The 12,653-nt window shown below is 40.5% G+C and overlaps 1 protein-coding gene across 2 annotated transcripts; it reads left to right on the top strand.

Annotated features, from left to right (window-relative positions):
• The first annotated feature begins 75 nt into the window (after positions 1–75).
• CBX3 (chromobox 3) lies at positions 76–10,582 on the top strand. Of its 2 annotated transcripts, XM_063128969.1 has the most exons (6): positions 95–181; positions 1,834–1,884; positions 5,636–5,778; positions 7,103–7,268; positions 8,533–8,627; positions 9,966–10,582. In XM_063128969.1, exons 2-6 carry the CDS (start codon positions 1,861–1,863, stop codon positions 10,090–10,092), a joined length of 555 nt encoding a protein of 184 aa, XP_062985039.1. In that variant the 5' UTR covers positions 95–181; positions 1,834–1,860; the 3' UTR covers positions 10,093–10,582. The 2 variants fall into 2 exon arrangements, with proteins under 2 accessions (XP_062985049.1, XP_062985039.1); XM_063128979.1 differs by lacking the exon at positions 1,834–1,884 and having other exon boundaries at positions 76–181.
• Positions 10,583–12,653: the final 2,071 nt, after the last annotated feature.

The raw sequence follows: 12,653 nt of genomic DNA, 5'->3' as shown, positions 1-12,653 counted from the left end.
GGCGGAGCCCTGCCCAACCCCTCGCGGCTCCCGCCCTGGCTGCGGCTGCGGCGGCCTCACTCCCGCCCCATTTTTCCTTCCGTCTCTCCCCGCCCCCTCAGATGTCGCTGCTGCCGTTTCACTGCGCGCCTGGAGCCCGGAGACTGACTACAGGGGAGCGGAACGGCTGGGCACCATTGAAGTCCGTATCTATCTCTCTTCTCTTCTCTCCTTTCCCTCCTTCAGCTCCCTTCTAGCTCGTTTCTCAGAATAGGATAGGGAAGCGCGAGCGGGGTGTGGTGAGGGAGGGCTGCGTCCCATTTTGAGAATACGGTTTACATTTTATGTAACTACAAGAAATGGCCAGGCGTGGCCTCTTTTCCCCCTCGTTTCTCCCCCTCCCAACCCCCGTCCATTTTTTCCCCTCGTTGCTGTCGCTGCCGCCGCCTCATGGCTCATTTAGGGGCTTAAAGAAAGAGAGAGAAAAGGCCACAAGGCGACCTTTCTCGAGTAGGCCTTCCCCCGCGCCCCCACTTCGCTGTCTGCTTGTAGTCGGAGAGAATGGCAATAATCACGCATGCCGTGAGACCGGTACCACAATCCTCTAGCCGTTTATACTTCCGAAGTTTAAATGTCGCTGAATTCAGTGGGGGCTTACTCTCTAGTTAGTGTGCGATGGGATCGCGGCATTGGACCACTTCTGCCGTCCCTCCCCCACCCCACCCCCGAGAAAAGCACCCTGCAGCAAGTGGAGGAGGAAGAGGCCCAGGCCTCGGACAAAGCAAGAGATTTGGAGGCGTGGATATTTTTTTGAAAAATAACAATCCGTTGAACCTTTAGCGCTTTGGATGGGTGGCGTTGCGCTTGCAGATGTAAGCGAAACATAAGGCGTTTGATAGAGCTGCTCGAATTGGGTGGCGGTGGCGGTGGCAGGGAGTCGTAAGTGATTTGGCACTTTTCACCGCAACTGATCATACCTTGTATACTTTTGGTTATGGGAGTCCCATCTAGGATCACTTTCCATCCCCACCCGCCCTGCCCTTGCTCAAGCACTACGTACTGAAGGCTCATTTTAGTCTTCGATCCTTTGCAACAGGCCTTTGTTGCTCTGGCATTCCATTTCTTCTAAATGGAAGCACGATGTGCAGCTGCATGGCCTAAAATTGGCTATGTAGTCTCTCGCATCTGCAAGAAGACATTGCTGAGTCAAAGAGGGCTTGGGTATCTTGGTTTTTCTTTCTTGCTTTGCTGAATCTCATGGCTGGTGCTCTATATAGGTTTAGGAAGAAGCCACTGTGAAATTAAGTTACAGAGAAGTTAGGGGAAGGCTTTTGGCCAGTTAAGCTGTGTATATCTAATACTTATGAATTGTTGAATGGGATTATTCTAAAACTAAGTTGTATGATTATCATTTTAAGGTGCATAGGTTACCTATATAGTATCTGTACTGCAGGCTAGTCAACTGTAATCCTGAACTCTCTTTAATAGTTAGGCTTACTGTTGATTTAAAAGCATGCAAATGGATTCAGGATTCTGTAATGTTACAACGTATTATTGAAGATTTTATGTTATTACAACCTGTTGTCCCAGTGTTTTGCAAAATAAGCCTCCCCTATAAACTTTTATGCGCTGGATTATAATTTGTGAAACATGTCTGGTGAAAAAGCATGGCATGTCTTGTAGGTAACTGTTAACTCCAAATAACCCTAACAGAATGAAGATATAACTTCAAATGTGGTTAATATGCTTGATATCTTTTTTTAAAAAATCACATGGATAGAAAAAGGACCATACATGTATTGAGATGCCTTTCTCTGAGTAATGCAACATTCCTTTTGTCATGCATTTTTCTAGTAAAAGCTCAGCAAGTCTTCAATAAAAATGGCCACCAATAAATCTACATTGGTAAGTTCATGACCACCAAAAATATGTAAGGATTTTACCACCATATTTCTTCAGATTTATTGTTGGCATCTCTGTGTAAAAAGATACATCCACATCTCCCCTCCTCAGCATTATTCTACCAAAATACCAGACTCTGAAAGTAAGTCTTATAGAAAGAATGCAAACTCTGGCTTTAATAGGTTTGCTGCTTTCAGTTAAATTTATGTAGTGATGTACTTAATTTTTGAAGCCGATGCAATTCTTTACCTCCACCTCCTTGTGGGAAAGAAAATAACCCAGGTTTCACTGAGGGAATAGTCTGTGAGTGGGAAGTAAGTTGCCAAGAGGGCATGTGACAAACTGAGCATGTAGTAGAAGTAAAGAGACCAGTGCTGGTTCCAACTATAATAATATAATTCTATTAACCCACCTTACGTTGACAGGCAGCAGATGTATAAACATTGGTATGCTTACAGATGATAATTTAAGTATAATGCTGACCATGAGTCCAAGCAAGCAAATTTATGATAAACACATTGAATGCAAGCTCAAAGTTGAAGGACTTGGTTTAATAAGGTTTGTGTTAACCAAACTCTTGTTGCCTGAGACGCAAGTTAGATTTTTTCTTGGATTAACAGTGGAAACACACTTCACTCTTGCACTCAAAGATATATCACATAAATGCACATTTAGTTGCTCAGCTTTGTTTTGCAACAACTGACTGCCATGGCTAGTCATTAGGGATGGAACAGTGTGTTCTGGGCAAAAGTAACAAATATTCCTGGGGCTCCTGTGTGTTTAGCAGCTACTACATGGGTGGCATCATGGACGGCCTTCCACAATCCTGCTTGCCTATTTTGTCGGGCAAGGGTGACAGGGCTTCATCCTTCTCTCCAAGTAGGTGGGAGGATAAATCCTTTTCTGTTGCCTAAGCTTCAGAAGCTCAGAACTACTACAGGGAAGACCCCTCTCCAGCCCTAAGCTGAAACTGGTTGTTTGGATAGCTGTAGTTTTCCAAATATGCCTCCACTGTACAAATGAGCGCCATCCTTTTCATTCCAGAGCCAGAAACAAAACCAGGAATTATTTATTTTTTTAGACAGTGGATAACAGGTACTCATTGGGCCTCTGCTACTTAGCACCCAAATGACCCCCTACTTTCCTCTCCCAGCTTCAGCTTTGAAGCTGGAAGGAGGGCAGGGTAGAGTCCCTGCAGTTGCACTGTGCTTCTAAACCCCTTTCATGTTCAGCACAGCTGCAGGGACCTTACCTACAAAATTTATGAGCTAGGTTACAGGAACAGGGAATCATCTCTGACCTCACAGATGTCAAGGGCAGACAGCTCAATCGTATAATCTATTCTTAATTGAGTTTGACTACGTTTGATGGGCCTCACTCCCAGATAAGGATGGTAGTTCCCTTGAAGTAATCCCTCTTGAACATGATGGGACTTCCCAGTGAATATGGATAGGATTCCACTGAAGAAGAAATGAAGGGATGACGAGAGGATTGCACTGAAACGGAGAGGCAGGGTCCTTATTACCATTTTGGTATGGCTAGTAAGGCCAGCCAAAATTTGTGGATGTGATTATGGTATCCAGTGCATCTTTACTACTTCCCTTGTGATAATAGTCTTGTCAATATATCGTATTGATAGAGAGGGATAAGTACTGCCTGGGTTCTTTCCTGTTCCACCAGATATAGAATGGTGGATGCAGTGAACATAGTGGCTTAGTTTTTAAGGCACACATCAACCCCTCTGTCAGAACAGTGGTGTGCTTTGGCACACAGTTTGAGAACTCAAATGGGTTGGTAACAAGTGCCATTTATGAGAGAGGGAAGTAATTTCTCAATTCAATGTGTGTATTTTGAGAATACAGGAGTGCAGATTAGTTCCCATAAGATCCTATGACCTACATTTTGTATTTTAAACAAAACCTATAGGAAAGTATGGCTTTATAGTTTTATATAAATAATAAATATTACATCAAATGAGTGAGAATTTATCAGGAACATATTTTGTAAATGAAAGAAATTTAATTCATATCTGAGCTTTTAACTGAAGATGGAGTTTGAAAATGGAGTGCTCGTTGTATCAGTGCATGCACCCTTCTAAGGAAGGGAGCATTAATTCTGCATCCCACAGACTCAGCAAAGAGCTGCAAGTACTATGTAGCTGGGGTCATTTGATCACAGTGGGTCACAGCACATGCTGGTAGCAGTGATCTTGCGAACCGGCCTTGTGTGTTTGTCTGTCACCCCCAACTGTATATATCTGCAGGTAAAACTGAATTTCAAATGGTGGGTGGGAAATAACAATTTTGAAATGGGGGAGTAGTAGATATGAAGGACTTCGGAAGAAAGATACAGGCTTAATTGGTACTGTGTTAATCATTTTGATTTCTTTTATAGTCTATTCCAATGGTTAGGGTAAATTGCAAGGTATTCAGAAACAAGTATGCTTTCCTCAGCTCCCCAATTTTAGAGGTGAGACAACTCACAGAGTTGCCTTACTATCTTTTAACTGGCAATTTTATCTTTGAAAACCTTTCCACATAACTGTCTTCACCTTCTGTCGGTAGAGATATGATGTGTTGGGGGGAAAGGTTTTTTTGTTCAGGAACCATTTAGTTTTGGGGGGATATAACTCCTATAAAGTATTTTTACTTGGAATGAGTAAAATGCGTTTAAGGCAAAGTTTTACTCAAAATGTGCAAGCCAATAATTCCTGTGTAAACTGTAGACAGGTACAGCTCTCAAATCCAGTATATATTTCTGCACTTAGGTTGCTGCCATTTTTATGTGGAGAGCATACTGGGCCTTTGTTGCTCAGGAATTGTTACTTCCCCCCGCCCCCAAAAGGGGAGGCATCAAAATCTCCAAATGTCCTGCATCCGAAGTCATAATTTCCTTTGCTTTTTGGGGGGTTAGAGGAAAACATATTTAAATTCAGTTTCCAAAGGAATTTGCTATATGGCAGAAGGTAGCTATTGTTCATAACAAACCACCTGTACAGTCTTCCTGGTCTTGCACATCTTGAGGCTTTTGGATCCTGGCTATTGTTTCTCTCAATCTAGTTTTCCCACAGTATTGTATACTTGTAACATGATGGTCCCCTAAGTAATGCATCCAGAATTGTGTCTACAACTCTACATTTGATTCTAACAGGACTGCAGCACTTCTAACATGACACTAATATATTAGTTTCAAGCCAATGCATAGGGGAATTGTGGAAAAATAACATTGTATCATACTGAACTGTGCCTTATTGAAGTTGGAATGCTTTGAGGATGATGTGGATGTAATAACTTGCTATCTGAATAATGTTTGGCTGCTAAGTACTTTTCTATACCGTTTAAAGCCATTTTAAACATTTTGAACTTACCTCACCGATGCTATTGAGAGCAACCTAACTACATTGAGTTTTAACCTAACTACATTGAGAACAGCTCTGTATCTTTTTCACAAGTATGTTCTATTGGCTAAAATGGAAGCTGAAATCATGCATGGTTATGATTGTAGGACATATGTTTTGAAAATCACATCAGAAAAATGCCAAAGTTGTTATTGATTATTAAAATTAACAGTGCATATAACATCGTGAGGAGCTCCTTTTCTATCTTTTGTGTGCCTTCCCACACAAGGGGGCTTGTATTAATTTAAAACTAATTCTCAGTCATTGCACTGAATAGAATATTACTTGTGGATCGAAGTAAGAGATTGATACCAGTGTAGCTGTTGAGATGTTGTTTCAAATGATTTTGTTTTGTAGCATAAAATGGGGAAGAAACAGAATGGCAAAGGCAAAAAAGTTGAAGAAGCAGAACCTGAAGAATTTGTTGTAGAAAAAGTCCTGGACCGACGTGTAGTTAACGGCAAGGTTGAGTACTTCTTGAAATGGAAGGGATTTACTGAGTAAGCAGCTTCAAAACAACTTCTTCCAAAATGTCACCTATACCTTAATTGGGGATGTAGGCCACAATTCCACACAGCCATAGTGTCAGTAAAGGAGAGGCATGGGTATTCCTGGAAAGATTTACTGCAGCCAATAACCTAGCCAAAAAGAACCACTATGAAACTGTGGCCTACTACCTATTTAGCTCTGTAGTTGGCTACAGTAAAAACAAAAAAAAATTAAAACATCTCTGTATGCACATACGCATTTCTTCTCAAACCACACTGTGTGTATAGGCCATGGCAGTAATCTTCTGCAGTTAGAAGTATATGTCATTTATAGTACAGTCCCTTTTCCCAGATAAACTGAATATGATCTCAGCCTTTTAATAACTGGTTATGTTTTCTGTAGGCCTTTCCTTCAGGTGTTAAAAGATAATAGACAGAAATTTGTTACGCATATTGATGCTTCAATAATGATGTTGTGAAAACCCATGCTGACTAACTTTTATCAGTAGCACTAATTAATCACTTTTCCAGAAAATGCTTTAAATTGTAAATAGACTATTTTTTTCTGTCAGAGTTCTTTTAAAAATTGAGTTGAAAATGTTTCTTGCTATATGATCACTATATATAGCAACATAGTATAGTACAGAAAGAAACAACTACCAAGTTGTTTAAAATAAACCAATTTACCAACTGCAGATTTATTCTTATTCTAGTTCACATCTGCATATGTATACACTCCGAGATACCCACACACTGTAAACTCAATTTAAGATTAGAAACCTTTGCAGTTCCGTTGATTTCCACGCATTGGGCAATAATCAGTGGTGCACGTGTGGGTGGCCCAGGCCCACCAGTGGGTTGCTCCCCTTCCAGAAATTAGCATTTCCACTCATTTTGGTGCTTACTCTCGTAAGCACTACATTGCAGCCGCCAGCTGTAGGGGCCAGCCCATTGAGCTTTCCTGTACTAGTATACCTGTTACGTAACTCAATTGATCCATATTATTGTTTATATAGTTGTTATATGTGAGCTATAAATCTTAATAGTTCTTTTCTATACAGCTAAGTAAATCTTGTCAGTTTTTAAGGCTTTAAAACTTTAATCTTAAGTCTGAGCAACTTGGCTTTGAACTTTTCTTTACTGAAGTGGGAGCAAATTATTATAGCAGCTGGCCTGCATGAAATGAAGTGGAGAACAGGACTTTTATGACAGTAGTGTTGTCCTAGTAACTAAGCACAACTGAACTGTATTTGATTAATAACTTATGATGGGTTGTTGAAGTTCAAGCTCAGTCCTTCTGATTTACATTTCTATTTTTTCATAAACTTCATTTCAGTGCTGATAATACATGGGAGCCTGAAGAAAATTTGGATTGTCCAGAGTTAATAGAAGCTTTTTTGAACTCTCAGAAAGCTGGTAAAGAAAAAACAGATGGTGGCAAAAGAAAATCTCTTTCAGATAGTGAGTCTGATGACAGCAAATCAAAGAAAAAGCGGGATTCTGTAAGTTAATTAAAACATTTGTTTGGTGTATATCTTACTCTTGAAATGCATCAGTGAGGTGCGTTCAGGGAGACCAAGGATCAAATCCACCAGTCAGCCGTTATACTCACTGTGTGACCTTGGTCCAGTTTCATAGACTCTCAACCTCGTCTATCTCACAGTACAATGATGCACACATACACATCGCAATCACTCTGCCTGGCAGCCTTCCCTCCTTTTTTTATGGTCTGGCAGTGGTGGCTCTTCTTTCATCACCTGCCCAGCCCTGTTTGCTTGGCTGGCCAGCCATGCCTGCAGGCCCCATAATGCAACACTTCAAAAGAAAACCTTTTTAAAAGGTACATTTTGAGTAGCAACACTCAGATACTGATTTTTCGGGTGGGGGGATGACACCCAATGATGGCACAGGAACAACATAAAAGATCGGTCTGTTCCTTTGCGAAGCTGGATCTGCAGGCTAGACCAGTTGGCTTCCATGGTGTTTCCTCTTGCCAGCAGGGCCAGGCAAGTGGGAGGGGGAGTTGCTGCCACAATGCACTCCATAATTGGTCCTAGCTGTGGCAGAGTCATGGCAGGAATGGGCCCCTTTCTGCCTCTAGACCAATGGTTCCCAAACTTTTTCAGGTAACTGCCCCCTTGGTTCCACAAACTCATGCCCAGTGCCTCCTGCGCACGGCCCCTTTAAATGGGAAGCACCCACCACAGGCATGCCGAGGGAAAAAGAGAGCGAACGCCTCTGTTTTGCAGCGGGCGTGGCGGGACACACAAAGCAGGGTATGTCTCTTCATTAGCGTTTTGGTGCTTTTGAAACATTTCAATTCATCGTTAAAAGGGCTCTTCTTAAACGATATTAATACATGTGTGGATTCTTCCCCTATATAGCTTGGGACCAAATTGCCTTCTCCCATAAAAATGTACCTGGGTTTTAAGACCTGGGGAGGCGCTTCTCAGAAAAGACCACCTCGAGCGCCCCCCTGCCGCCCCTTTGCCTCTTAGCATCCCCCTGCCACCCCCTTGCCTCATAACGTCCCCCTATGCAATCCCACCGCTCCCAAGGGGGCGGTACCACCCACTTTGGGAACCACTGCTCTAGACCCTCAGCAGCTGCTTACCAATGCCAACTGCAGGCACTGGACCTGATGGTGGCAGGGAAGTACCATATAAACTATTCTGAACTTCTTGGGGGAAGGACTATGTGGTGATTTTTCTACAATAGAAGATATTTAAAGTATAGATGATTCTCTCTAAATATTTAACCAAATAGGTTGATAAGCCCAGGGGATTTGCAAGAGGTCTTGATCCTGAACGAATAATTGGAGCCACAGACAGTAGTGGGGAACTTATGTTTCTTATGAAATGGTAAGTTGTAGAATGGAAATGTCAATCTAAGATGCATTTTGGACTGACTTGATAGAAAATAGAATTTTCTGCTGTTACGTATAGAACAACAGGATGAAAGGACTATTAGAGGCATTGGTCTTCCCTTCCTAAGCATAGATAATATCAATGCTTGCTACTTACGGGGTTTAGAAAACAAGGGCAATCTTCAGTTGCAGTTGTCATTGTTCAGTTGCAGTTGTCAGTACCAAGCTTACTAATAACGCTCACTAATGTATAACTCTAAACTTGAAAGAGCGCTAACCATATTGCCTTATCACATTTATCAAACTTAAGCTACAATTCTTGTTAGTGTTTAGCATTAATGTATCTGTATGCATGATTATTCATACTGTTTGGTATCAATTTAAAGTATAATTTTGCTCCAAAGAGCTCAGCTAATAATACAGTTGCAGCCCAATTCTATGCATGTGTACTTGGGACTAGGGATGCTGGAGAAATTTGAGACTGACTTAAATGAGTTCCGATTTCAAAGAATTCAACCTGTGGAATCTGTTGTGGACCAGACTCGCCAGGCTGCATGGAGTCTAGGGACTTCTGGATTTTTACGCAAATTCATTCTTAGGAAAATATGCAAGTTTCTGCTGACACATATGTCATCCTGGAAAATATATGCGGGGGAAAGTCTAATGGAATATTTATACAATAAATATTAGGTACTAACATAAATTATATAAATTGTTGCAAACTTCCTTACAAAATTATTTGTGTATTTTTCTGCATAATGGTGGTGGTGGGGAATTCAAATCTGTCTGTAAGTGGATACCAAAATGAATGACACTGCACAGTCCATGAAACGTATGTGGGACGGATTTCACAAAATCCAGGCATTCCTACTTCGTACCAAGTCCCACTGAATGATATTTCTCGCATTAGAACTAGAGCATTAGCAGCAATATTAAAAAATCTTCCCTCTCAGAAATGTTATACTGATGGAATAATATAGCTACAAGGCTATTGCTAAAGTGGAAGTGAGATCTAGCATTTTCTTTTCACATTGGTGTCTTGAAGAGCGATCTTCTCAAAAGTTAACAGATTTTGAGTGACTTGAGTAAGAATTCACTCATTTGACTTTTATGATGATAAGTATAAGGTAATCATGCACACACTTGCCTGGGAATTATATTCTTACTGCATTAAATAGGGCTTACTTCTGAATAAGCATGCAAAGGATCAGGCTGCATGCACTACTTCTGAAAGGTGCTAGTAGCAATGCTTAAGATTCAAAGCTTATGAAATCCTGATCCCATGTTTTACGGAATATTTTTCAATATATTAATTAGAGCTGTCTTTAAACAGGAAGGACTCTGATGAAGCAGACCTGGTGCTGGCCAAAGAAGCTAACGTGAAATGCCCTCAAATTGTAATTGCTTTTTATGAAGAACGGCTAACTTGGCACTCATGCCCAGAAGATGAAGCGCAATAATTGTTTGAGTTTCTTTCCCCTGCCCCTGTTTTTATATATGTATGATTTTGACTTACCAGAAATGTGGAAAGCTTCTAAGTTCTAATGAGACAAGTTTGGTTATTTTTGAAGTAATGTGTTTTGAATAAACAGAAAGGATAAAAGGGTTTGTGCTTTTTGCTTTGTTTATTACAGGAGAGCATTTGATACTGCTTCCTGCATATTAGGTAAAGTGTTTTATAAAACTTGATAGTTAATAGTGAATCTTAATGGCAGTTTGTTCAAACTCACAAGTGTTTTTGTAGCCCTCTATACAACAGACGTGCATGCATTTCCCCCCAATTTATTCCTCCTTAAATCTGTAAGACCATTCTTTTTAGTATTTGTGGCTACTTGGTTCTAAGGGGACCAGGTAAAAACTTTGTAGTAAGTTGAAGTTGCGAGACTGTATATTATTTACTTTATTGTAAATACTGGTGAACAGTTATCAATAAAATAGTTTTATATTCTTGTTCCTTCTTTGCCAAACAGTGAGAAGCTAAGAGTCTTCAGAGAGTTATTTTTCATGTTGATCGTATCCTCTAATAAGTACAAGCAGATCTTTCCCTAAAATATACTGTTGTGTGAAATCCCTACAATTTCTCAGCTTTTCTTGGGCTGTTGCCCAAAATCAGTTAACAAATTGATTTCAGATGGCCATAAAAATCCCCAGGACCACACTTATTTTGAAACATCAGAGCATTTACATTTTTTAATTCTTGGGGTCATTGTCCAGACTTGGGTCTCATCTACACCAAGTAGGATATTGCACTATGAAGTGGTATATAAAAGGCAGGAGCCACACCAAGCAGGATATAGCAGTATGAAAGTGGTATATGGTATGTGTCAATGGGCCCCAATAATAATATATTTGTTACCCGCCTCTCCCTCTGGATCAAGGCGGGGTACAACACAAATGCAAACACCATTTGTCAGTGCACTTCAGTACCGCTATAAAGCAGTAGTGTGGCTCCTGCCTTTTATATACCACTTTCATAGCACAATATCCTGCTTGGTGTAGATGAGGTCTTCATTGCCACTTTTGCAGCTCATATAGGTAGACTTGTTCAGACAATCATATCCTGGCTTAATGCACTAGGAAATGCTTGAGCTCTGCACCTACATGCAAGCTCCTTTACTGCTGCTGAATTTCTCCCTTTGCACTAGCTGCATAACAAATCATGCTTTATTGGTTTTTAAATCCTAGCTCTTTTTGGTGCTATTAATCATAGTCGCCAGGTTGCACTTAAGAGGGAGGTATGCTTAACTGGATTTCTGATTTGTTTTGCTGTTCACACAAAGAAGAGCATTTAAAGGGCTGTGTGTGGATGCACAGAGTTTCTGCATGGTTTATTAAGTCAAGATTTCATTATCTGAACTGGGCCACACTATTCCATTGTATGCAAGAATAGTAGGAAACCTTCGAATGGAGTTACTCAGTGAGGACAAGTTATAAGTCTAGAGATAATCCATCGTTCTTTACCTGAAACTAGTATTCATTATAACAGCAAATCACTTGCTAACGGTACACAATGCTACTGCTATTTGCAGTTGATCTTGTGCTTACAATGCTGCTCAGACAAAAAACCAATATGGTCCCTTCTGTGCATGGAATGGCATTTGTATACAGATGATTTTTCCCTCACTTGTAGCATCAACTGTATTTATGGATTCTTTTGAGAGCGATTAGCTTCTTGGGAGATAATGGTTAGGTGAAGAGTCAAAGAATGTATGACTTTCTTGTTAAATCATCTGATGTTTATCCTAGTCAGATCAGTGGCTCTTCTTGTTATACCAGGCAGCAACTTTTTAACAGCAAGAATTACTGAAGCTTTAACTAGTTTTTATAGCTTAAGCTGTATCCTCAGAATTGATAAATGAAATGGTACGTCTCATAAATTGGTGTAAGGTTCCTTAAATATGACACTACGCTGAAAAAATTAAGTGTTTCATACCTGAAATGAGTCCGCTTCGTTTCAATAAACAATTTCTTTGTACTTGTTGAGGTCCCCTCTTAGTTTTGTTTGTTTTTTTGTGCTATTTTCCCTTGTTTATCATTCCTTTTGGGGAGATCCCTCTACTGCTTTTTTCTCAAACTTTATGTGAATGCTTCTAAACTTTACAAGTTTTTTTTTGCAGGTGAGTATGTGCAATTGTATGTGAGCAACCTGCTATGCCAATGCTCTAACTGCTAAATAAAGGACATTTCTGAACATTCGTCTTCCTAAAACTACATCTACTCCCCATTGCTTAGTCTCATCACAAGGCCCTCTGACAGCAGTAGTGGCTACCCAGTATTAAACATGGCTAGTGGTGACAGACTCTAGCTACCGCAGGGATCTTTTGTTTTCTAAAGGTTAACACTGCAGCATAAATTGAGGTCTAGAGATGCAAGTGCTTAGGGTACAGAAATTCAAGAATGCGAAGGAGGCATCGTTGAATTTCTGTACCCTAAGCACTTGCATTCTTAGACCTCATTTTATGCTGCAGTTTTATGAACATGCAAACAAAATCTATTTGTGACCGTTACTCTTTCTGTTACA

This window comes from Elgaria multicarinata, chromosome 1 (assembly GCF_023053635.1).
Source record: "Elgaria multicarinata webbii isolate HBS135686 ecotype San Diego chromosome 1, rElgMul1.1.pri, whole genome shotgun sequence".
NCBI classification, from domain to species: Eukaryota; Metazoa; Chordata; class Lepidosauria; order Squamata; family Anguidae; genus Elgaria; species Elgaria multicarinata.
This window is presented reverse-complemented; position numbering and strand designations above follow the sequence as displayed.